At 45.9% G+C, this 24,757-nt stretch overlaps 1 protein-coding gene across 5 annotated transcripts in view; it reads left to right on the top strand.

Annotated features, from left to right (window-relative positions):
- Pccb (propionyl-CoA carboxylase subunit beta) overlaps nucleotides 1-24,032 on the top strand; it is a 65,854-nt gene extending 41,822 nt beyond the window's left edge. For 3 of the 5 annotated variants that reach the window (XM_052718258.1, XM_052718251.1, XM_052718239.1), the window contains 8 exons: nucleotides 674-782; nucleotides 2,740-2,860; nucleotides 3,912-3,993; nucleotides 13,236-13,359; nucleotides 20,447-20,554; nucleotides 20,759-20,859; nucleotides 21,216-21,314; nucleotides 23,787-24,032. In XM_052718258.1, the coding sequence (XP_052574218.1) occupies nucleotides 674-782; nucleotides 2,740-2,860; nucleotides 3,912-3,993; nucleotides 13,236-13,359; nucleotides 20,447-20,554; nucleotides 20,759-20,859; nucleotides 21,216-21,314; nucleotides 23,787-24,023 (981 nt within the window). In that variant the 3' untranslated portion in view covers nucleotides 24,024-24,032. Of the gene's footprint in view, nucleotides 1-673; nucleotides 783-2,739; nucleotides 2,861-3,911; nucleotides 3,994-13,235; nucleotides 13,360-20,446; nucleotides 20,555-20,758; nucleotides 20,860-21,215; nucleotides 21,315-22,366; nucleotides 22,467-23,786 lie in introns of all 5 variants that reach the window. The other 2 variants (XM_052718244.1, XM_052718264.1) reach the window with 2 other exon arrangements.
- Nucleotides 24,033-24,757: the final 725 nt, after the last annotated feature.

Below are 24,757 nucleotides of genomic sequence, written 5' to 3'. Positions count from 1 at the left end.
AGAATCCTGGGAAGGGCTACGTTGAGCACATGATACATGAGCTCTGAGTCAGGGCCATCTGTGACCCTAGGTTTAAGTTAACCACACTGCGGGTTGGCCGCACTGCGGGTTAACTTACTGAGACTGAAGCAGACAGCAGTGAGTTCTTCTGAGGACAGTGTCCTATTGCAGTGCAGAGACACCATGATCACCGCAGCTCTTATAAAGGAAAGCATTAATTAGGGCTGGCTCACAGTTTCAGAGGTTAGTCCATTGTCATCATGGCGGGAAGCATGGTGGCACACAGGCGGACATGGTGCTGGAGAAGCAGCTGAGAGTTCTACATCTGGATCTGTAGGCAGCAGGAAGAGAAAAACTCTGGGCTTGGCAAGAGCTTTTTAAGACCTCAAAGCCCACTCTTGGTGACACACTTCCTCCACCAAGGCCATGCCTCCTAATCCTTTCAAATGGTGCCTCTCCCTGCTTTTCAAATCTGTCAGCCTCTGGGGGCCATTCTCATTTAAACCACTGCAGTGTGGCTCGGACGGCAAGTCTTCAGCCTGTGGACATCTTGAATCCCAGCCTCCTCCTGCCACCAGGCCTCGGTCACCTTCCCGTGTCTGTGGTCTCAGTTGAGTGAACTCCTCAGTAGCCCTGGTGACTTGAGTCTGACGCTGTGGAAATCTGATTTCAGGACACATCCTACCTGTTTATCACTGGCCCTGATGTTGTGAAGTCTGTTACCAATGAAGACGTCACTCAGGAGCAGCTGGGTGGTGCCAAGACCCACACCACTGTGTCAGGTGAGGGGTGTGACGTGACCTTGCTGCCATGCAGGGTGGTGAAAAATTGTTTGATGTCACTTCATCAACAGCACTTACCACCGAAGTGACAGGCAGACCGGAGTCTCGACTCAGGCAGTAGCTTATTACTAACACCCCCACCCATACCCCTGTGCTGCACACACGTGCCAGGCTGGGGTTATAGTCTTGTGCCATTGCACCCAGTTTCCCATGTAGTTTTTTTTTTTTTTTGGTTTTTCGAGACAGGGTTTCTCTGTGTAGCTTTGCGCCTTTCCTGGAACTCACTTGGTAGTCCAGGCTGGCCTCGAACTCACAGAGATCCGCCTGGCTCTGCCTCCCGAGTGCTGGGATTAAAGGCGTGCGCCACCACCGCCCGGCTCCCATGTAGTTTTAAAGGCTTGTCTGTGTGGTATCCCATCTCAGTACTTCATTCCTTTTAATGGAGTAATTGTCCAATGTATAAATGTATAACTACTAATTAGGATCTCACTAAGTTGCCCAGGCTGGCCTTGAGTTTTTAATCCTCCTTCCTCAGCCTCTTGAGAGCTGGGATTACAGGTGTGGGCTACCATTTACCCCCACCCCTCCACCCCCAGGATGGAGATTACACCCAGGACATCCAGCGTGCTGGACTGCTGCTGTACCACTGAGCCACAGGTCCAGCCCTACCATGTCTTGTTTATCTACTGATGGACATTTGGGTTTTCTGACATATATGTGTTTATAACATAATGTCCTGTTATTAACATTTGTATGACATTTTTATTTCTTGCTGGCACATGCCCACGTATGGGTGGAATAGCTGTTGATCTTTCTGAGGGTCTACAGACTGCCTTCCAGAATGTTGTGCCAGTTTATAAATACTTTTTGACTAATAGAATTCAGTCTTGTTGAGAAGACTTTCTCATTGAGCAGATATTCATCAAGTGCCTGTGCGTGAAGCGTTGTGCTCAGTGCTAGGAACATGTCTGTGGGGACGACACAACCCCTGTCCACGTGGCAGTTACTAGAAAGGCAGATGAGCAATACAAAACACAAATAAGAACATCATGGAAGCCGGGCGGTGGTGGCGCGCGTCTTTAATCCCAGCACTCAGGAGGCAGAGCCAGGTGGATCTCTGTGAGTTCGAGGCCAGCCTGGGCTACAGAGCGAGATCCAGGACAGGCACCAAAACTACACAGAGAAACCTTGTTTCGAAAAACCAAAAAAAGAACATCATGGAGTGCATTCAAGGTGCTAAGTTCTGTGGATAAAGAACAGGCCACCAGACACTGGATTGTTGAGGTTCCACTCATGGGCAAGGGTAGGCCTCACAGTGATGGTGCTAGATGAATATACTTGAACAGATTCCCCATGGGTGTTGAGGAAGCACCCCAGGCATGGGCAATGGCTTAAACAAAGGCTAAGGGGTAGAGGAGTGATGGACTGCATGATGAGCAGCCAGGAGCATGACTTGATATCCTGATTTGACATGAAAGCCCCCCTCTGGCTTCTTTGAGTCATAGATATTATGGAGCAGTGGTAGACGCAGATGATCGGGTGAGGTGGGCCTGGAGGGTGCTTGGCTCTGCCAGGGCCTTGTTTGGCTAGTTTTTATTTCCAAACACTTCTAGAATGATGACTTGACCGCTCACCAGAGCCAAGGTGTTCCACCTTTCCTTCTACTGTTTCCAAGCCCATTGTGTGCTTGCTAGGAGGCAGTGAACAGCTGTGGGGGAGCTGGTGTAGTGTCCCCCTGCTTACAAAGCAGGGAAGTGTAGAGGACCCACAGTGCAGGGAACGTGGGGGCGTAGGCCAGCAGAGGAGCAGCACATGGCATGTCCACCCTGGACAAAACCAAGGACGGAGCTGCCAACTGGGTTGGCATCTGCCAAGCTGGAGAAGCCTGCAAGTACTTCCTATGTCATCTGTAGGTGACCATCGACCCCTGGGCCTCCCATCCCCTCTGTGTTCTCAGGTGTGGCCCATAGAGCTTTCGACAATGATGTGGATGCCCTGTGTAACCTGCGTGAGTTCTTCAACTACCTACCTCTCAGCAGTCAGGACCAAGCTCCAGTCCGCGAGTGCCATGACCCCAGGTGGGTGGCAGTGGGCTTGTCCTTCTCTGGCCTTCTGGCCTCTATCCTGATGGGACCTCAGGTCAGCTTGGAGCAGGTTGGGGAATATGCCAACAAGGTCCCAGCTGTGGTGATGTTGGGGACATCTGGGGGAGAGGAACAATCGTTGGTGATTTCCTCACTTCTCTGGTTTTGGCTTTGGGGGTGGAAGAGACTACAGAAGTTTGTTAAGCCTTTTGAGTTGTCCAAAAATGGAGATGGAAGATTTTGTTTAGGTCTTGATAAGGAACAACCCAAGTGATGTCAGCAGCATGGCCTTAGGGGATGTGCTTGTGTGAACTGCTTCTGGCCCTAGGGTGGAGCTTTGCTGAGCACTAGTAAAGACCTCAGATCCAAGATCCAAGCCAGGTTGTCCTTGCATATGCCTTTAGTCCCAGCACTCAGGAGGCAGAGGCAGGCAGATCTGAGTTCGAGGCCAGCCTGGTGGACAGAGAGTTTCAGGACAGCCAGGACTACCAGAGAAACCCTTTCTCGGGAAATAAAAAGACCCCAGATCTCCTTGACCTGCCAGAGAAAGAACCACAGGCCAGGGTGTGACTGTTTGTGTCCCATGGGCCCGCAGCTTTGCTGCTTAAAGGGGCTGTAGCTGGTTAACCTGTGTGTGTGTGTGTGTGTGTGTGTGTGTGTGTGTGTGTGTGAGAGAGAGAGAGAGAGAGAGAGAGAGAGAGAGAGAGAGAGAGAGAGAACCCACTGTGACTCCTTGCTCTTCTGTCTTAGAGGCTGCAGGAAGGTAGAGTGGGGTTCCTGGCCTTTGTCCTGTGACCTACAGTGCCCTTTCAAGTCCGTGCTGTGTCTCCAGCGTAGGAAACATTCCGGAAGGGCAAATGAAAGAACTCCAATCTGTAGGAGTAATCTTTCTTTTCTTTTTTTAGTCACATGAGTTGGTATTGCACTCAGGTTCTGTTCCGTGATGATGACAAAGGTGACTTCTGTGAAGGTCCAGTGAGGACACGTCACCCAGTCCATGTGTTGTCCATGTGTTGTGTTTGCTTCATTTCCTCCTCTCTCCTAGTGACCGTCCGGTTCCTGAACTGGACACAGTTGTCCCTTTGGAGTCAAGCAAAGCCTACGACATGCTGAACATCATACACTCAGTAAGTGCCCTGCCCTGTCTTGTCTGTCCTCGCTCAGCCTGAGCCGTGCTCACTGTGCTTTGGCTTAGCAGGGTGTTTCTGACTTGGTCTTAATGTCCGCACAGGTGGAGAATGCAGTGGCCAGTGGCTAGGGACCACCAGGCAGGATGTTCTGGTATGAGCTAGTGGCTGTAACATCTTGAAGGCTCAGGTAGATTTGAGGGTTGGGCCAGCAGAGCTCAGGGGATTTAGAAGGCACTGAGGTACACAGAATTCATGCCTTATCCTGGCTTGGAGCGAGGCAGGGTTGATCCTTGTTGGGTATTACTGTCAGGTGCTTCTGGTCAGGATACCTTGTCTTCCTAGAGAGCAGGGAGTAAGTGTGAGGCTCAGGATGCATGGTACCTCTTCCTTTGTGCAACCATGTCCTGGTTTGATCAGCGAAGGCAGCTGTTGGGCTCTGGGTGCATGTGCAGGTTGCAGATTTCTGGTGCATGTGCAGGTTGCGGATTTCTGGTGCATTTGCAGGTTGCAGATTTCTGGTGCATTTGCAGGTTGCAGATTTCTGGGCCCAGTTCCCAACAACTCTTGCTTGGTGGGATATTGATGGTTCTGTGGGCTCAGCCTGTCCTGGAGCCTGTGACCTGTTTCTTTTCCCTTATTCTGGGAGCCTGCAGGAATCAGTAGGCATGGCCAGGCTGCCCCTTCTCATGACTGTGTTCTGTATTGTTGGGCAATAAATCTTACTATAAACTACAGGGGAGCATTCACAACAGATTTTGAATGAGGGCAGAAAGAAAACATTAAGTTTGATAAAAGAAAAATTACAAATAATTGGCTGGCACCGCAGGTGTAAAAGTGCCTGCCATCAAGCTGAGTTGAGGATGATCCCCGGGACCTCCTGGTAAAAAGAGAGCTAACTTCCACAAGTTGTTATCTGATCTTCATATGCATGATGTGGCACATACGTGTGCGTGTGCACACACACACATTTTATAAAATAGTTTGGCGATAGCTGATCTTGGTTGTCAGCTGGACTGCATCTGGATCAATTGAAACTCAAGCTGCTGGGAACTCCTGTGAGCGATTTTCTTAATCATATTGTTGAAGCAGAAAGACTCATCCTAAATCTTGCCCACACCTCTGGTGCAGCCCAGATGAAGGACATGGAAGAAGGGGATTTACCTTTGCCTGCCGCCCTCACTCTTACTGGCAAGTTCTTCTGTCCTGTTTCTGGGGACAGTATTAAATCCAACTTCTTCAGGATCTCAACACAGGCTGAAGACCAGCAGCTCTCCAGGAATTCAGTTGGGACAGCTGAGACATCTAGACCTGTGAACTGAACAGCTACCAGATTATTAGCCTTTCTGTCATGCGACAGCCATTGTTGGAATACCCAGACCACATCCTGTGAGCCAACCGAATACCTTCCCTTTTACTCTCTGCCTATTTATGTGCGCTGTCAATTCTGTTCCTTTACAGAACTTAGATGAATACTGTTGGCTCAGTGGTTAAGATACTCACTGCTCTTACAGAAGACCCAGGTTTTGGTCACAGCATCCACATGACAGCTCACAACCATCTGTAACTCCAACTCCAAGGGATCCGATGATGCCCTCTTCTGGCCTCTGCAGGCACTGCACACACATAGTATATATACAGATGCACACCAAACACTCATACACATAAAAATAAATAGAAAATATTTTAAAATTATAAGCAATACTTCTCTAGACTATAGACGCTTAACTACTAAAATAAAAGTACCCCAATACCTGGAGAGAAATCTGTTAAACAGTTCCTGGATAAAAGAGAAAAATATGAACCAAATGGCAGAATTCTTTTTGTTGTTTTGAGACAGGGTAACCTGTCTGTGTAATTGCTCTGGCTGTCTTGGATCTCGCTCTGTAGGTCAGACTAGTTTCAAACTCTCAGAGATCTGCCTGTCTCTGCCTCCCAAGTGCTGGGATTAAAGGCATGCATCACCACCACACAGCTGAATGACAGAATTTTAGTATTGAATGAAAATACTGTGTATCAAAACTTCTGGACTCTGCTTCAAACAGCAACAGAAGAATATATGCCTTGAAACAGTGAAAATGACAAATGACCAGGCAAATTTAGTTCCCATCTTAAAAATATAGGGACCCTTCCCCAGAAAACATCCCAGATATCACAACTACAGACAAATGAAGAAACTGGTGATGTAGGAGATGAGTCAGGGGCAGACTTGAACAAATGGAGATATGCCCTTGTTCCTTGACATGGGTTAGTATAAAATGCTAGTTCTTCCTAAGTTTATATTTGAAGATGGTCTGAATAAACACTTTACAGAACTAGACAAGTTTATACATAAGTACACAAACCCCTGGGAATGTGCTGCAAAAGCTACAAATAGGACTAGCCATGTCTGTATTCAAGCTTTTACAGCTAAAACTGTGAGAGCCTGGCCTGTAAATAGACCACCGGCGTGGAACTGAAGAGCTAGAAATAGACCCAGGAGAGTTTTAGTGGATGATAAAAATAGATCCAAGCCCAGGAGCAAGGTTGCTTTTCTTAATCAAAGATACTATGACAGCTGGAGAGCCACTTGGGAAGATGTGGACTGTCCATCATGTGACTAGAGAGGGTCAGCTGGATGTGGTGCTGGAGGCTGTGATCTCAGCACTTCGGAGGATGAGGCAGGAGAAGCCTAAGTTCCAGGCCAGCCTGGGCCATGGAGTGAGATCTAGTCTATACGAAAACAACATAAAAAACAAATGGGTCAGAATTCCATCTGAGCAGTAAATCCATGGGAACATTACCCAAAAGACAGGTGAATCTCTCTTAGAAGGTAGAGAAATGCTTTTGAATTGTTGCTTAAATCTACTTCAGTTAAAAAAAAGTATTCCACTGTTCATGGAAACAAATGTAAAAGCCAAAGGATGGTAAGATGGTAGAAAACATTTTCCATATCTGAAAGTATTGATATCCATGGCACAAATTCCTACAAATCAAGGGAAGAAAGACCAAAAAAGATAGAGAAATCACCTAAAAACAAACAGAAACATCGAAAAGACGAACATAGCCCTTAAGCATGTGAGAAAATGTTCAAGTCCAGTCCTCATGATGGCTAAATGGGTAAATGGCTCTCTGGCCATTCGAGTGTGAGGGCCTGAACTCACACCCCAGAACCGTCATAGTCTGGACACGTAGCAGGTGTCTGTCATTCCATCTAGTGCTCCAGATGTGGGGTAGATTTGGGAGTCCCTGGAAACTCAGGGACTGCCTAACTGTGTACACAGTGGCCAACAGAGAGACCCTGCAGGGACTGCCTACCTGTGTACACAGTGGCCAACCATGAGAGACCCTGCAGAAACAAGCAGTTTCCTGAGTTGGGGGGCCATGTCTTGAGAAAATAAATTGTATTGAGTTATTTCTTGTATGTCAAATTTACTAGAAGTAAAGTTTGAATGCTATCCTTTGCAAGCCTGTGGGAAGCAGTCCCTCTCATACTCTGCTGGTAGGGGAAGCTGGTATTATATAGGACCAAGATAATAGTCCAGAAATTGCCTTTCTGGAAATTTATCCAGCATGTATGGTACCCACAGTATGAAAGCACAGACACCATAGTTTGTAATCACAAGACACAGGAGTTGGGAGGATGAGAAGGTGACTGGGAAGTGATTCCCAGGAGTTAAGTGATGCAATTCCCAACTGTGCAAAAAACATCAATACTGTGTTGCCATCCACAGAAAAGACAGGAAATTGTCACAAATGCAAACACAGACCAGAAATACATTAAAGCAGATGGTGGATGGGTGAGTTAGTGACTCTCTGGAACTGTGAGCAGAGTCCTAAGAGAGTAACCAGATGTGAGGAAATGTACTTAATCTCACAGCTTCAGGGTCTTTTAGCCCACCACACAGAGGATGCCCTGAAGGCTGAAACAGCTCACACCCAGGTGTGTGTGTGGTGCGTGCGTGCGTGCGTGCGTGTGTGTGTGTGTGTGTGTGTGTGTGTGTGTGTGTGTGTATGTGTGTGGTCGGGGGTTGGTGCTGGGATGGGACAGGACATAGGGGGGTTCGAGACAAGACATATCTCCAGTGACCACAAGCTCCACCTCCCACCTTTACACGCCCACCCCACTCCATTACTAAGGCTGTCATACTATGAAGGGATAAATCTGCTCTTGGACTCAGAGTACGAAGATCTATATATATATATATATCTCTACAGACATCTTCACAAACACCCACAGTGGTGGGTTTTGCTAATCTCATAGGTGTTTATTAGTTCAATTGTAGGGTCCAAGAAAATGCTAAAGGAAGACCCCACACTCAAATAGTATGTAAGAACAAGGAGTGTTTATTAATATTCTAGAATATATGTGGGGTCGTTCACCTGTACAAAATGTTAACGACCCTGAGAGGAGCATGCAAGCTCTTTTTAAGCATAACTAAAGGAATATCAGCGATAGTTAGGTCATCTCAAACATAACTGGTTAAGCAAGCAGCAGTTACATTAGTATACTTTTAATTGGTTGAGGTTCTATCTTTGGACATACTTGGGTAAGTTTCAGGGGGGTTGCAGGAACTGCCCTTGACACATTGTGGGGCTGACTCAGGCCTTGTTTGTGCTCTCTCCCTCATCCCTGAAAGTAATTTGTTGATAAATGGCCCTTTGTTGGGAGAGACACCTGTTTGCCCCATCAGAGAACTGAAACCTAAATTCAGTTGTAGAAGTGGGAAAGTTTAACCCCTTCATTTACTCCTTGAGATTGGCTCTATCTCGAATCCTTAAGATGGGTCTAGGGGCTGATATTGGGATCTAATAACCATCAGCTTAATGGTACCCAGACAGGAATTATCATTTAGTTAAGGCATCAATTATGTAAGAGCCAGCAGCAATCAGCAGAAGCAGAAGGGCCAAAGACCCTGTGATAGCTGACAGAGTTTCTATCCAGAAGGAACCTGGAAATGAGAATGGGGACCAGTTATTTATTTTATCTCAGGTCCCCTATGACAGGGAGTTTTCTTCTGATCTAACATTTCATCCTGGTGGGGAACAAGAAGCAGCGTACTCTCTTCTGTAATTACTTCCTGCTGACGTTGTTGTCAGGGCTCAGGAAGTCTGGAATGTTAGTCAAAGGCATGGAGGGAATTCAGGCAATGGGGCATCCATCAGAAATGTCTAATTCACTGACCCAGCTGAATAGACAGGGAACATTCGCATTGGCTGTACTGGTCCACACCAGCTTTTAAAAGTCCAGCACTTGTAGTCATTTGGAGCAGGTTGTAGTCAGCAGCTGATGCTTGGATGTGTTTGTCAGCCAAGTGGAAATCTGCTGAGACAGATATAGACTAGGGACAGAAGTTAAAATTTAGGAACTTAAAGGTAAATATGTTACATTTGGAACTTTCAGGCCCATAGTCCTAGGCATTGGGAAAGAGAGGAGTCCCAAGACCAGGATAGAGAGAAATACCATCCTCAGGAATAGACAGGTGGGGAAACTTAGGCTGTACTTATCTGGAGTCCTTTTGATCTGTGAGAGGTGGATTCAAGTTTTATGTCTCTCTCAATTTTTTTGAAGCTTATATGAATTTTAGTTTACAAAAAGACATAAAAATTTTAGATACATTAGCATTACCAATCTGTACTGAAATCCACATTGTAGAAAAAGCAGGTAATAGGTGCCTGTAAAACAGCTGGAGTAGATTCACACCCTCAGGTCAGGTTTTTCCTATCTCCACTCAGCCAGACATTTTTACTTTAGACAAACTCCTCTTTTCCTCCCCTTCTCTTTACTGTTTCAGTCGCCTGCCTTTTTTTCTTCAGACAACATAAAAACTTTTATTAAAGTCCTTCTTGTAGTTTCTTTTAGTCTAACATATTTTATGTTTTTTGTTTTAAATTCAGTATTTGCAGGTATGAGAAACCAAAGCAAATACAGTTCACGTTCCCTCTGACCTTTTATAACTTCCCTCAAAACTTGTATTTTAAGATATTCTTTGACATTTAAAACTTGTATAGATTTTAACCCTTTTTTTCCCATCTAATCATTTACCAGAGACACAAGCAGTTATTATTGCGAATAGTCAATTTTAAATCATGTTCCTTTGGTGGAAAATTACATCTGAAGCCTGTTTATCTTTTTTTTTTTTTTTGAAACCTAGTAGCTTTAGAAAAAGCAGGGCACTGGTGGAACACACCTTTAATCTCAGCACTCGGGAGGCAGAGGCAAGTGGATGTCTGTGAGTTCGAGGCCAGCCTGGTCAACAGAGTGAGTTCCAGGACAGGCTCCAAAGCTACACAGAGAAACACTGTCTTGAAAAAACAAAAACAAACAAAAAAGTCTTGATTTTTATATATAAAATGAGCTAACCAACTGGCTATAGCCTTGTGGAAGAATCTGGTTGCCTGTTGCTGCTAGGCTGACAAAGTTATAGTTAGCCTAGCCATCAATACCATCAGAGATCTGAGAAGGATAAATTATAAAATGAAGTAGAATCTAAATGGCCTGTATATCAGTTAAAAAGACAGAGACTAGTCTATTATCTAGACAGCCATCCCGACTCCTGTGGTCTCCATAGAATTGGGGCAGAGTTACCAGAACAGCATCAGTCTTTGGCTGCTGGGCCTATAAGGTGAGTTTCCTATAGAGGAGGAACATGGGGAAGACTGACTTTATTTTGTCTAGGCAAACTGGGGCAGTCAACTCTCCAGTGTCCTGCTTGTCCACAGTCTAGGCCAGGTCCTGGTGGCAGGTGTTGCATTGGGGCATTTTATCCAGTGGCCAATGTTACCAACAATCCAAGTGGAGTCATCATGATGTTCCATATCTTCTTTGGAGACCTCAGAGTTACTGCCAGGAGCTGGGAGTCTCTGTCTGTATTAGTAAGCTTTTTAATGAAATAATTTAAATGCCATATTTGTCAGATCTTTGATAGTTTTGAGGATCGTTATCTATTAAATATATCTGAGCTAAACAAACTTAGGCTTAATCTTGAAAATATATCTAAGTCTGCTAACAACAACCAGGCCATTATGTTACCCTGTAGATACATTAGTCAAATAGACCTCTCAGGTCCTGCTTTTATCTTGTAAGCATTTTTCCCTATCCATAAACATAAGTATATTCTTAGACATTATAGGAGCAGTTAGTCTGCAGTTTTCATTTACAGACCAGATATGTGATGTTGACAATTTTTAAGAAACAGGTTTAGACTTTTCTATGAAACTCTAAATAGCTAAGTGCTTTAGTCCTGCCATTTCATAGAAGGCCAATCATATAGAACCCTGCAGAGCTGTGATATGATGACTAATTATTATTATTATTTTTTATAATTTTATTTAACTTTATTTTATGTGCATTGGTGTGAAGGTGTCAGATCTTCTGGAACTGAAGTAACAGTTCTGAGCTGCCATGTGGGTGCTGGGACTTGAACCCAGGTCCTCTGGCAGAGTAGCCAGTGCTCTTAACCGCTGAGCTATCTCTCCAGCCCTGATGACTAATTATTAACCTACATATTTTAATTATACATTATATTTTTAAATAAGTTGTATAGGTACAATAACTTAAGCAAGGGTAGAAATATATATATATAATAACAAAATTAACCTTAAATTTGTATCAATATATAAAAATTAATAGCAATGTGAAATATTTGAGGCCAGTAGTAGTTTTTTCTTATAATGATGAATAATAATTCATAACCAACCCCCCTAAATGATGACAAATATTTATAACCCACCAAATCCGAATGTCCAAAAACCATTTATCTCATCTTTTGGGGATGTGGGTGTCATGTTCTCTAGACTTTTTTCCTGTTGTCTGTGGGTGAAGGCACCTTTTAGGGGTCCCTGAGAAAATTTGAGATAATGACCAAGTCCTGAGAAAACTAGTTGTAACATTTGTCATCCAGTCTCAGGAGAACTCAAGCAGGTCACACCATTACAGGACAGAGTGACATCATTACCACTTGATGTGAGCTACTTAGAAGTTACCATGGTATTCCAAATATGAAGAAACCACAAACAAACGAACAAGAAGTCACTCTCCACGTGATGACTTGTTTTTTGTCTTCAGAGATGTTATGATGGACATTGAATACTGATGTATGAAAAAGTTAAAGAGACCAGAGACTGGATCCCTGAAAGTGCCAGCTGCTCAAGTCTGTGTGAGGTGGTGTAGTAAAAATTAGTGCTGCACTCACTGACATTATCTGCTTTACAGGTCATTGCACTTATGTCAGGAGGTTTCCTTGTTCTTAGACAGTAAGCAACTCAGATAAAAAAGCATGTCTGTAACTTAGTCTTAAATGATTCAGAGAACTTGATGTACATATATTAAGAAAAAGAGACTGTTATGGGAGAGATAATGGTAGGAAAATGTTGATGAGGCATCTGGGTAAAGATCCATGAATATGTTTTGTACTGTTCTTTTTAAAAAAGATTTTGGGGTGTGTGTGTGTGTGTGTGTGTGTGTGTGTGTGTGTGTGTGTGTGTGTGTGTGTGTAAAGTGAGTGCAGTATTTGTAGAGGCCAAAAGAGGGTGTTAGAGCCTTTGGAGCTGGAGTTACAAGTGTGAGCTGCCCAACATGGGTTGGGATTCAAACTCAGGTCTTTTGCAAGAGCAGCAAATGCTCCTAACCTCTGAGCCATCTCTCCGACTCTTTTGTACTATTCTTTTTTTGTTTGTTTGTTTGTTTTTTGAGACAGGGTTTCTCTGTGTAGCTTTGCGCCTTTCTTGGAACTCACTTGGTAGCCCAGACTGGCCTTGAACTCACAGAAATCCGCCTGGCTCTGCCTCCCGAGTGCTGGGATTAAAGGCACGCCACCACCGCCCAGCTGTACTATTCTTGATGGCTTTTGTTTGTTTGTTTGGTTGTTTGGTTGGTTTTTGAGATAAGGTTTCTGTGTGTAGCCTTGGCTGTCCTGGAACACGCTCTGTAGACCAGGCTGGCCTCGAACTCAGAGATCTGCCTGACTCCTGAGTGCTAGGATTAAAGGTGCATACCGCCACTTGTTGGCTATTCTTGATGTTTTTATGTAAGCTTGAAATTGTTTCATACAAATTGCCACAATTAATGCCAGATTCATAGTTTAGAATTTTTACAATAAGCTGTGCTGTGTGCGAGGGTCCCACTCCATCCCATGCAGCAAGGGAGAGATAGCAGTGCTGAGCTGGGCTGTCTGTTGTCCTTTGTAAAGCTGTCTGTGGTTTTGTATCATAGCGTTTTTGTCTCAATCATTTTGATCTCAGGAGGAAATTTATCCCTACAGGTGATTGATGAGAGAGAGTTTTTTGAGATCATGCCCAATTACGCAAAGAACATTATTGTTGGCTTTGCAAGAATGAATGGGAGGACTGTTGGAATCGTCGGCAACCAGCCCAAGGTGGCCTCAGGTAGGACATGGGCCCAAAAAACCTCTGACTGGGTGTAGATAACAGTACTGCTTGCACTCTTGGTGTCCATCTGCCTTCTGCCCTTCCATGACCAGGGGAGAGATTCAAAAGCATGTGGTGAAGGCATCTCTCTCTCTTAGCATTAAATATTTCAAAAGTTTCTTTCACAGCTCTGCTCTCAGGTTTTAAAGATACTGCTCCTTCTCAGCTTAGAAGGTCTGGGATTTTAAGCGTTGACTTTCTGTTCTCCCTTGCTGAGGGGACTGGTGTCTTCCTTGTGTCTTCAGTGGCTCTGTCAGTGGCTGCAGACACAGTAGTCAGCACCTGAGACTTGAACAGCATCTCTCACATTGGGTGACATGGCCAGATCTGAGTCCTGGATGGCTGAGGGGACCTCCTCATAGCTGTGCCATGTAGGTGGGGACTGTGGGCACTGCCTCTCTTCACTGTTGTCCCTTAATTTGGAAAACAGAAGTTAGTGTTACTGTCAGCTGGGTAGTATATGCCTGTATATGCCTGTAGTCAAGACACTAGGTAGGGTGAAGCAGGAGAGCCCCAAGTTCAAGGTCAGCCTGGCTTGCATAGCAAGACCCTGCCTTAACGAAACAGCAGCAGCAACAGAAATCACACCACGTGGCCGTTTTCCTCATTAGCATCTATTACATTCACTGTGGGCCGCATCACTGATGCTTCCGAAACCTTTCAAGACCTTAGCAGCAATTCCCAGCTACTCCTAACTACTGAATCTATCTATCTATCCATCTGTCTCCCCCCACTTTTCTCTCTGTGTCAGATAGGGTCTCCCTGTATATTCCTGGCTGGCCTCAGACTCCTAGAACTCCAGCTGCCCTTGCTTCCCCAGTGCTCAGTCCTGGGGTTAAAGGTGTGTGCCACTGTGTTTGGCTTGTCCCTGTGTCTTCTCTAAGCAATGTATGATTTTCGCCCTTGTGTTTAGGTTTGGTTGAATGTGAGTTAGCTTTGTGAGTTAGCTTTGTTCTTCTGCATATGGAAATCCAAGTTATCTCTGTTTCTAGATTTGGGGTCTTTTCATCATGAAAGGATATGCTGACTGTGGTGTATTTTGATTTGGGTTCTGTTTTTTAAATAAACTTTATATAAGTAAACTGAAAAAATCGTGAGTGTGTGTGTGTGTGTGTGTGTGTGTGTGTGTGTGTGTGTGTGTGTATTTGGTGAGGGGGTCCAAGTTTATTTGTACTTTGTATGTACACTATTCTGAACTCCAGCCATCATTATTCAAGATGATGTACTTTCTGTGTGCCTTTATATAATTATTGTTGTTTGAGACACAATCTTTTTTATGTAGCCCTTGCTGTCCTGGAACTCACTACATAGACCAGGCTGGCCTCCAACTCACAGAGATCCACCTACCTCTGCCTCCCAAGTACTGGGATTAAAGATGTGTGTCACCACACCCAGAATTATATAATTTTCTTACTGGATTAGCTAGTAGAATATTGAAAACCAGTTGGGTGGGTCTCTCTAAGCAGCCTTGGCTGACCTTTGAACTCAGAATGTAGACTAGGCTGGCTTCCCACCTGCTGTGTCTGCTGCCCCTGTCTGTGCGGGAACTGATTTCCTGGGGGAGTCACTTCTCTCGCTGTAGATATGATCATGGCTGTAAGATTTTGGTAGAAGTTTTATAAAATCTGTAAAATTTCTAATGGGCTGGGGGCTCTTCCCCCTTTTATTCATCTTAAATGGCCATTGGATTCTGTCAAGTGCTTTCCCTGCATTTCTTTATATGGTCAGTGACTTTTTCTTTAGCCTGTTAAATTGACAGATTATTACATTAACTGCTTTTCAGTGGTGGAACCAAATTTGCTTACCTGATTTAAATCTCCTTTGGTTGTGATATACAGTTCTTTTCATTCATTGTTGTTTTTCACAGTGTTTTGTTGACTTTCCTGTGTGTTGGTGAGAGATGCTGAGCTGTAGTAGTCCTTTTCTGTTCTTTGGTCTGGTGTTAGGATAATGCTGCTATTATGGAACCAAGCTTCAGGCACCTTCCCTATGATCTGTCTGGATGGCCCCCAGCTCCTGCCTTTGGGCTGTTTGAAAACTCTTTCTCTTGCTGTGGTTTTGAGCAGTGCTCACCTTCACGCTTCAGACTGGCTGAGCTCTGGACCAGGCAAAGCAGGAGAGTGTGTCTTACGGTCGTCCAGCAGCCATGCCAGTGGAGAGTGGATTTACACAGTAACTTGTGCACGAAGTCAGCTCTGTATCCTGCAGAACCAGGGAGGGCAGGTTTGTGCGTCAAGCTGGAGACTCACACATTGAAAACATATGTAACTGTAATGTGTAAACGGTGACATGCATAGCTCTCAGGGCAGAGATTGCCGCTTAGTGGTGGAGGCCTGCCCAGCCTACACAGGCTCTGGGTTTGAGTTCTGGTGCCTACTCTTCACCCCACTCAGGGAAGCCCAGCTCTCAGGTTCTCCTTGAGATGGTCCTGACAGTGTGACGACAGTTCCACACTCTGTGATCACCCAGAGCAGGCATTGCCCATTGTTGCAGAGCGCTTTCTGAGGGAGCCTTGCTTCTGGGGGTTAGGTCTCTGATGGCTCCCAGGGTTCTCTGTGTACTCTGGAGATGAATCCTTTGTAGTACTGGGAACCCTGTGTTTTTCTTGATTTGTGACTGTTAAATTTCTTCTTCTCCTTCTCCTTCTTCTTTTTTACCCCCAGCAGGGAGTTGAGAGGAGGGAAGGGGCGACAGGGTTTTGCTATGTAGCCCTAGCTGACCAGGAACCTGACAGTTATTCCAGATGGGCTTTAAACATGTCATGATCCTTCTGCTTCGGCCTTCCAGTTGTGAGACTGAGGCGTGCAGGATCACACCTGGCCTTACTCCTTTAAAAACATTTAACACGTGTGTGTGTTTTGCCTGCATGTATGTGCACCACATGTGTGCCTGGTGCCAGTGAAGCCAGGAGAGGGCATCAGATGCCCTGGATGCTGGCTGTGAGCTGCCATGTGAATGCTGGGAATCCAATCTGGGTCCTCCGGAAGAGCAGCCAGTGCTCTTAACTGCTGAACCATCTCTCCTTCCTTCCTTCCTTCCTTCCTTCCTTCCTTCCTTCCTTCCTTTCTCCCTCCCTCCTTCCCTCCCTCCCTCCCTCCCTCCCTCCTTCCTTCCTTCCTTCCTTCCTTTCTTTTTCTTTTTTTTTTTTTTTGGTTTTTCAAGACAGGGTTTCTCTGTGTAGCTTTGGAGCCTGTCCTGGAACTCGCTCTGTAGAGATCAGCCTACCTCTGCCCCTGAGTGCTGGAATTAAAGGTGTGCACCAGCACTGCCCAGCTTCCTCCTTACTTTCTTAATGGTTTCCTTTTATGCACAGAAATTTTGAGAATCTGATTAAGTCTCAACTGGTGATGTTTTCATTTGTGGTTGGAGCGTCTTGGGCCCCGTCCTCTGGAAGTTGTAAGGTTAGCCCTGAACTCTGCAGCTCTGGGCTTCATGGTTGGGCCCATGACCTATTTTGAATGGATTTGTGTGTTATAAAGAAAGTCATTAACTCTCATTCTTTCCTATATTAGATACTTTTTAAAAAATATCTTATTTTTATGTGTGTGTGTGTGTGTGTGTGTGTGTGTATGCGCGCATATATGTGTGTATATGTATATAGGTGCATGTGTGGAGGTCAGAGGACAACCTTCATGTGGGTCCTTGAATTCTACCCTGTTTGAGACAAGATCTCATCACCTCTGCATACACCAGGCTGGTCCTGATCTTCAGGAGGACTGTTCTACCTCTGTTGGGTTCCTATTTGGCCCTAGGAAGACTGGTGTTACAGGTGCATGCTGCGAGGCCCTGCTTTTCATGTGGGTTCAGGGACCCACCAGTCACCACACTAGACAGCAAGTACTTCAGCCACGGGGTGCTCTCTAGCTTGCCCATCAGCATTTCTCACGGGACCCCTTTCTCCACTCACTGGCTGCAGCCTTGGTGCTTGTTTATTTCTTCACACACAGCTGTCTTGATGCCTGTCATGTTAGCCCTGATTACTGTAGCTTCATAGTTTTTGTTGTTGTTGTTTGGTTTTTGGTTTTATGGTTTTTTGAGACAGGATTTCTCTGTGTAATATCCCTGGCTGTCCTGGAACTCGTTTTGTAGATCAGGCTGGCCTCGAACTCACAGAGATCCACCTGTCACTGCCTCCTGAGTGCTGGGATTAAAGGTGTGCGCCACCACCACCAGCTACTTTGTAGTTTTTAATCTGGGGTCTTTTTGATGTCTTGGGGACATTTGGCTATGTTGAATATGGTTTTAGTTGTCACAAATGGGGTAGTAGGCTTCTCTCATGGATAGAAGCCAGAGATAACTGCTCAACATCCCTATGCACAGGACAGCCCCCAGCAAAGATTCTCCAGATTGCTGCCCCCAGCTTCCAAACTGGGAAGCCCTGAGTCCTCAGCAGGTTTGTACACACATGCATGTGTGCTGCTAGCAATGGGACCTAGGGTCCCACTGCTCAGGCCAAGTGCTCTGCCTCAGAAAGACATTTGTAGCCCAGTCTGTGAGTTTTTAAGTTAGCTTCTACAAGTCTTTGACTCCGTATCTTTTTCTTTTAAAAAAAAAAATCATTTTATTTTCATTGTACTTATTATTAGTGTGGGTGCACATATGTGTAGATCTGTTACAGTTTTGGCTGAGTGGTGGCGGCACTTACTCTTAATCCCAGCACTCAGGAGGCAGAGGCAGGTGGATCTCTGAGTTTGAGGCCAGCCTGGTCTACAGAATGAGTTCCAGGACAGCCAGGACTGTTTCACAGAGAAATCTTGTCTCAAAAACTCAAAAAAAAAAGTATGTTACAGTTTTGATTAATAAACTCCAACATTATTTAAATGGTATAAGCAAATAAGTAAAATGGAATTAAAAATTGAGATCCTCAGTCACACCAGGCATATCAGTCACACATGGTAGGTAGCCACCCATGTCCAGAGGCCCTGCCTAGAAGACCGCAGTCAGATCATTGTGTCCCCGCAGCAAGTCTTCAGGCGCTGAGCAGTGGGGAGAGTGTGTCTCACCAGCTTCATTCTTTTGTCCCATGAGTGTAAAAGGCTGTTGATAAATTGCTTGATCAAATTGTAGGAATTTAATCAATCCTCATTTTGGTTTTTTTTTTAATGTTTATTCTGTGTGTACGAGTGTTTTGCCTGCATGTGTGTCTGTGCACCGTGTGTGTGCACTGTCTATGGAGGCTCCGAATCTCTCTTCTATGTGCATTTCTTCTGTCTACTCTGCTCCATTCCTTCACATACATTATTCCATCATTTGTTCACTCTTTACTCACTCATTCCCTCATTCTCTCTCTCTCTCTCTCTCTCTCTCACTTTACTCTGATGCTGCTTCTTTTAAATCTCACACTTCTCCATTTTCTTGTTCTTTTACACTTTTCTCTCTGCCCATTTAGCTACATCCCTCACTCAACACACACACGCACACACTCACTCTTACCTTCTCCACAGCTCTTTTCACAGCGGTCCTCTCCATAACTTTTCACTTTTCTCTCTGCCCATTCTGCTGCATCTCTCAGCACATACCCGCCCACTCTCACTCATATACATTTACTCTACTCTCTCATGGCCAAACTCTGCACAGTTATATGTTACATTTCCAGGGTCCGACCCATTCTTATTTTTTTTTTTTTTTTTTTTTTTTGGTTTTTCGAGACAGGGTTTCTCTGTGTAGCTTTGCACCTTTCCTGGATCTCTCTCTGTAGACCAGGCTGGACTTGAACTCACAAAGATCCACCTGCCTCTGCCTCCCGAGTGCTGGGATTAAAGGCGTGCGCCACCACCGCCCAGCTCCGACCCATTCTTATAATATGATAAATCACACAGTTTCTCTCAGGCTAGGAAGGCCACGCTGACCAGACGGTGTAACGCTTAGCTAAGCACACAGCTCTAAGTTGGTGAGGGTTCCCAGACAGAAAGTAAACAGTTGGGCAAACCTTGAACCTAGGAGTACATACAGTCAATTACTGTAGAGGGTTATGTCTACCGAAGTTGCTTCAGTTCTGACCTTGATTCAGCAATACTGGGATCTTGTCTTTGTGTATTTTCTGCAGGGGCAGCTTAGTCTGTTTTGAATTTGTTCTGAAGTCTAAAATTAGCTGTCTTTGTGACTGAGAATACTGTTACTTTCCTGTGTCAGTAAAGAAGAATATTCTGGTATTATTTTTATTCATCAGAATTATACAGCTTAAAACAGAAATCATCTTCCTGACCATCCACACCTATAAGTGTGCTCAAAGATGGAATATTTCCTTGAGATAAACACACAAACAGTGGGAAACACCCATAGCAGTTCTTAGGGAAGAAATGTAGTGGCACATGAGAGAAATTACAGACAGAAAACAACCGGTTTCCACAGCCAGTGACCCCACGTCCTTGCCAGGTGGGGCTCCCCATCAGGTGGGTCTGGTGGGGAGTTGTCACTGCTGTACATTCCCACGGCCCTCAGCAAGTCCCCCTTTTTTGTTTACTAAAAAAAGAAGCATGTAAGTCTCTCTTAGGGCAGCAAGTAACGTGGATAAATTTAAAGTCTGAAGATGATTGCAAGCCCCTTGAGTGTGTGGGGGACTTGCTAGTACCCGCTAGTGGCCTGCTCAAGCTGACATTACAGAGCCATGTCCTTTAGGCCTCCTACAATGCTGTAGGAGGTGCTGACTTCCCTCCTTTGCAGATGAAGAGCCTCAAGCTGGAAAGGGAACTTCCCAAGGGTGATAGCTTGATGGAGCATAGAGCCAGAGTCCAGCTCTGCTTTCTCTAGAACCCCTCTGAGTGACAGTTACCTAACTGAGGGTCTCCTTGGGACAAACCAGGCTGGACTTGAGCTGACTGCCCTTCAGTCTCTGGGAAAGAGCTTGGCTAGCTTGTCCCAGACTGTGTTCTGCCACTAGTGCCAGCCCAGCCCTGTTTGCCTGGCATGAGTGCCCCTGAGGGCAGTCAAATGAACCTGCACAGCCTTGGAAGCCAGGACTGGGTGCTTGATGGGGGAGTATTCCCACTGTGGATGGAGCTGGCGTTGTCTAGAAGCTTCCCATGGATAATCTTTTTCCTTGTAGGGTGCTTGGACATTAATTCATCTGTGAAGGGGGCTCGCTTTGTCAGATTCTGTGACGCCTTCAACATTCCACTCATCACTTTTGTTGATGTCCCTGGCTTCCTGCCTGGTGAGTCTTGGCGCAGGTGGGTGGGAGAGGCAGTTGTGTTCAATATATGTGGAGGTCTCTCATGGTCCCCAGAGCTCTGACTTCTCTGTTTTCTGTTGTCCAGAAGATAGGGCCTTGTGAGGATTGACTCTCTCTGAGGTTGTCACAGCCATGAGACCTTGCAAAGGTTTTAATGTTACCTGATAACTCTTTCTCATGACCTAGGTACGGCACAGGAATATGGTGGCATCATCCGACATGGCGCCAAGCTGCTCTATGCATTTGCTGAGGCAACTGTGCCCAAAATCACAGTCATCACCAGGAAGGTAAGGACCTCCTCTCAGAGCCTGTCCCCTGGGAGCATGTCCCCTCATGCTTCCGGCAACATGGCTGAGATGGTCTGCCATGAAGTGTCCTGGTCTGGAAGGAGGCATGCCTCTTGCTCACTACTGCGAAATGTCTAGGGGGCTCTTTCTGGTCCATATTGTGTTACAGGGGTGTCCATGGTCTCCCAGCATCAGGGAAAGCCATCAGTAGCAGGTAGTGTAGACTATGAAGGATCTCTGGACCTTGGTCTTGTGGGGCCAATAGGGCATGGCCCATCTCCCTTGGCTTTCTGGAGTGTTTGGGGATATGATTTGCTTGTCCCTGGTGTTGACACTCAGCATTTGGTTTATTTCAGGCCTATGGAGGTGCCTATGATGTCATGAGCTCCAAACACCTTCTTGGCGACACCAACTATGCCTGGCCCACAGCTGAGATTGCAGTCATGGGCGCAAAGGTAAAGACATCTAGCAGCACTTTCCTGAGCCCAGGAACTCTCCTAAGAGGCCAGATCAGGGCTGAAGGGAGCAGGGCCTAACCCAGGAAATCCCCCTTCCTAGCTAGCCTGCCCTGTGTCTTCCCAACAGCAGGGACATGGATCGGTGTCTTCAATGGCAGAGGAAAAGATGGCTTTGGAAGGGACCCAGGGAGAGAGAGGAGAGTCAGCTGAATTTACCTTTGGGACAGAGTTTCTCACCACCTCATCTCATCTCTTGGGGGGCCTAAAGCCACCCCTTCCCATCCACTAGAAGTTAAATTTCTATCTTTGGTGGTTTTCCCCGGCTTAGAAAATGCTATCAGGGTCGAGCCAGTTGACTCTCCAGGGTTCTAGAGTGTTCCCACTTGAAGGCCAAGCCCTCCACACGTGCTCCCTGGGTCAGTATCTTAGTTTGAGTTTTATTGCAGTGAAGAGACGCCATGACCATGGCAACTCGTTATAAAAGAGAACATTTAATTGGACTGGTTTACAGAGGTCTAGTCCATTATCATCATGGTGGTGTGCAGGCAGACATGGTGCTGGAGAAGGAGCTGAGAGTTCTGCCTATTGATCCTCAGGCAGCAGAAGGAGATTGTGAGCCACACTTGGTATAGCTCAGTGTGTGTAGCTTAAGCATGAGACCTCAAATCCCACCCCATCCCCCAGTGTCATACTTCCTTCAACAAGGCCACACCTCCTAATAGTGCCACTCCCTATGACCAATCCTTCATACACATGAGTCAGTGGATGCCATACCTGTTCAAACTACCACAGGAAACACAGCGCTTAGTGGAAAACAGGCTAAACATCCTGGCTTCAGAGAACCATAAGGAGTGTAGAGGGAGAGTGGGGTAGAATTGGAACCACAGCCCAGCATTCTGTCCTCAGCCCCAGAGCATGAGAGGTAGCCCTATGCATGGCCTATCTCTTTGCTCTGATTGACTGTGAGGTTCACAGCTGCAGAGTGACAAGGAACTGATGGCTGTCTGGGTTGAGACCCCACTCTGGGGAAACTTGAACTCCTCTCACAGGGTGCTGTGGAGATCATCTTCAAAGGACACCAAGATGTGGAAGCCGCCCAGGCAGAGTATGTGGAGAAGTTCGCCAATCCTTTCCCTGCAGCTGTGAGAGGTGGGGCCCAGTGGGAGCAGGTGTTGTCCATCTGCCCAGTCACTTGCTTGTTCCTTCTAGAAAGTCTTACAGAGTCGTCTTTATCTGTGCAGTTGTATCTGTCGCCTGGGGAGTGATGGGGCTGCCCCCGGGCAGGATCTGGCGCTGCACAGTGGGCCTGAGCAGGCTGCTGGTGGCAGGGTTCTGTTCCTAGGTGATGGGCCAGTCATCCAGTCCACTCCAGACCTGTGGCTAAAAGCCTCTCCTGCCCTCGCTGTGTTCTGGCCTTAGCTGGGTGGTTCTTTGGGTTTTGCTGGGACTGTTTTCACTGAAGTCGGCTGCTAGCTTGACAGTCCAAGATGGCCTCTCCTTCAAGGTAACGCTGGCTGCTTGCTGGTCCTTCGTCACTTCTCCAGACCAGCCCGGGCTTTTCTTCTTGGTGTCCCAAGAGTAGCTAAAAAGGAAGGGAGCTTAGGCCCTGTGGCCTAGGTTTGGGAAGCTCCATTGTCATTTTGTCACATTGTATTGATAAAAGCAAGTCACAGGGGCGGAAAGAAAACTAACTGTCTCTCCATGGAGGAAACCAAGTTTTACTGTCCGAGGACCATGGACAGGGATGGAGAAGTTGTTGTATGTGTTTTTTCTTTTTAAAAAATTTGTTTTAGCCGGGCGGTGGTGGCGCATGCCTTTAATCCCAGCACTTGGGAGGCAGAGCCAGGCGGATCTCTGTGAGTTTGAGGCCAGCCTGGGCTACCAAGTGAGTTCCAGGAAAGGCGCAAAGCTACACAGAGAAACCCTGTCTTGAAAAACCAAAAAAAAAAAATTGTTTTATTATTTATTTGTCTATGTGTGTGTATGATGTGTGTGTGCATGTGATGAGCGTGTGCATGCACACCTACAGAGGCCAGAAGAGGGCATCAGATCCCTTTGAGCTGGAGGTACAGGCAGTTCTGAACTACCTGAAGTAGGTTTAGTGATCCCAACTCAGGTCCTCTGGAAAGAAGAGCAGTAGTACTCTTAACTGCTGAGCCATCTCTCCAGCCCCATATATACTTTCTTAATTTTGTTTCCTGTTGAGTCCATCCTGGCAGGGTGGAGGCCCTGGATCGAGGAAGGAAGGGAAAGACCACATTTTCCTTATCTTGCCCAGTGCTCCTATGCCAAAGGTTGGGAGCCTGGCAGAACAGGGAAGCCTCAAGGGTCCGAAGAGCGTTTGTAGGCCTGGCATCTCTCTGCCAAGTCAAGTGCTGTCCACACTGTTGGCCTGTGGGGCTGAGAGCGTGGCTGGGGTAGATGACTTCAGCCACCCACACAATGATCCCACTTTCTTTGATCCACCAGGGTTCGTGGATGACATCATTCAGCCGTCCACTACTCGAGCTCGGATATGCTGTGACCTGGAAGTCTTGGCCAGCAAGAAGGTCCATCGTCCTTGGAGGAAACATGCAAATATCCCATTGTGAACTGCTCAGAGGAAATAGACCAACAGTTGAACAACCGGCCTTTTGTAGCCCATCCCTGCCTTTTATAATCATGAAAAATGGGATCTACTGGCCTTGGAAATTGATTAAATTTTAGAAAGAGTTATTGTGCCTAGTGTAAAATTATTTGCTGTATTAAAATCTTAGTTGGTATTTTTTGAGTAAATACTCCATTTTTATGGTAAAAATCTCAATCAATACAAGAAAACCAGAAGGAAAAAAAAGAATTATAGTATTGGAACTGGCCCTGTTGACATTAAATGTGGCTCACGTGGCCCTCAGGCGGTCGTCATGTTGGAGCTTGATCTCCCGTGTGGTGATGGTGAGAGGTGAGACATAGTCGGGGTGTTGAGGTCAGCTTGGCCATGCTTTGTGCTCTTGAAGGTTCTGAGTTCTTAAGTCTTTCCCTAGCTGCGTGTTGGCTGTGTGACCTCTACACACACACAGGCACACACTCACATGTGTACGCCACATCATGTGATGCAGCCAGGATGGTTCTCACCAGAACTTCACCAGCAATTCACCACCTTACCATTGGATCTCCGAACTGTGAGCTAACTAAACCACTTGATAAAGTTAGCCTGCCTTCAGTATTTTGTTATAGTAATAAAAACACACTAATACTACATCTACATACCTTTGTATCCCCCCTCAAGGAATTAATTTTTATCCCTAGGTAAGAAAATGTGGTTTTAGGGCAGTTTATTTAATATGCCTCAGTTTCTTTACTGTTGAGTAGGAATGTTAGAGTAAGCCCTGATCCTCTATGAATTGTTGATGGTTACATGAGGTTTCTGCCATTCCAGTCTGTCTAGCAGAATAGATTCTCAG

Source organism: Peromyscus californicus, unplaced genomic scaffold, assembly GCF_007827085.1.
Source record: "Peromyscus californicus insignis strain IS unplaced genomic scaffold, ASM782708v3 Scaffold_11__1_contigs__length_118956290, whole genome shotgun sequence".
NCBI classification, from domain to species: domain Eukaryota; kingdom Metazoa; phylum Chordata; class Mammalia; order Rodentia; family Cricetidae; genus Peromyscus; species Peromyscus californicus.
This window is presented reverse-complemented; position numbering and strand designations above follow the sequence as displayed.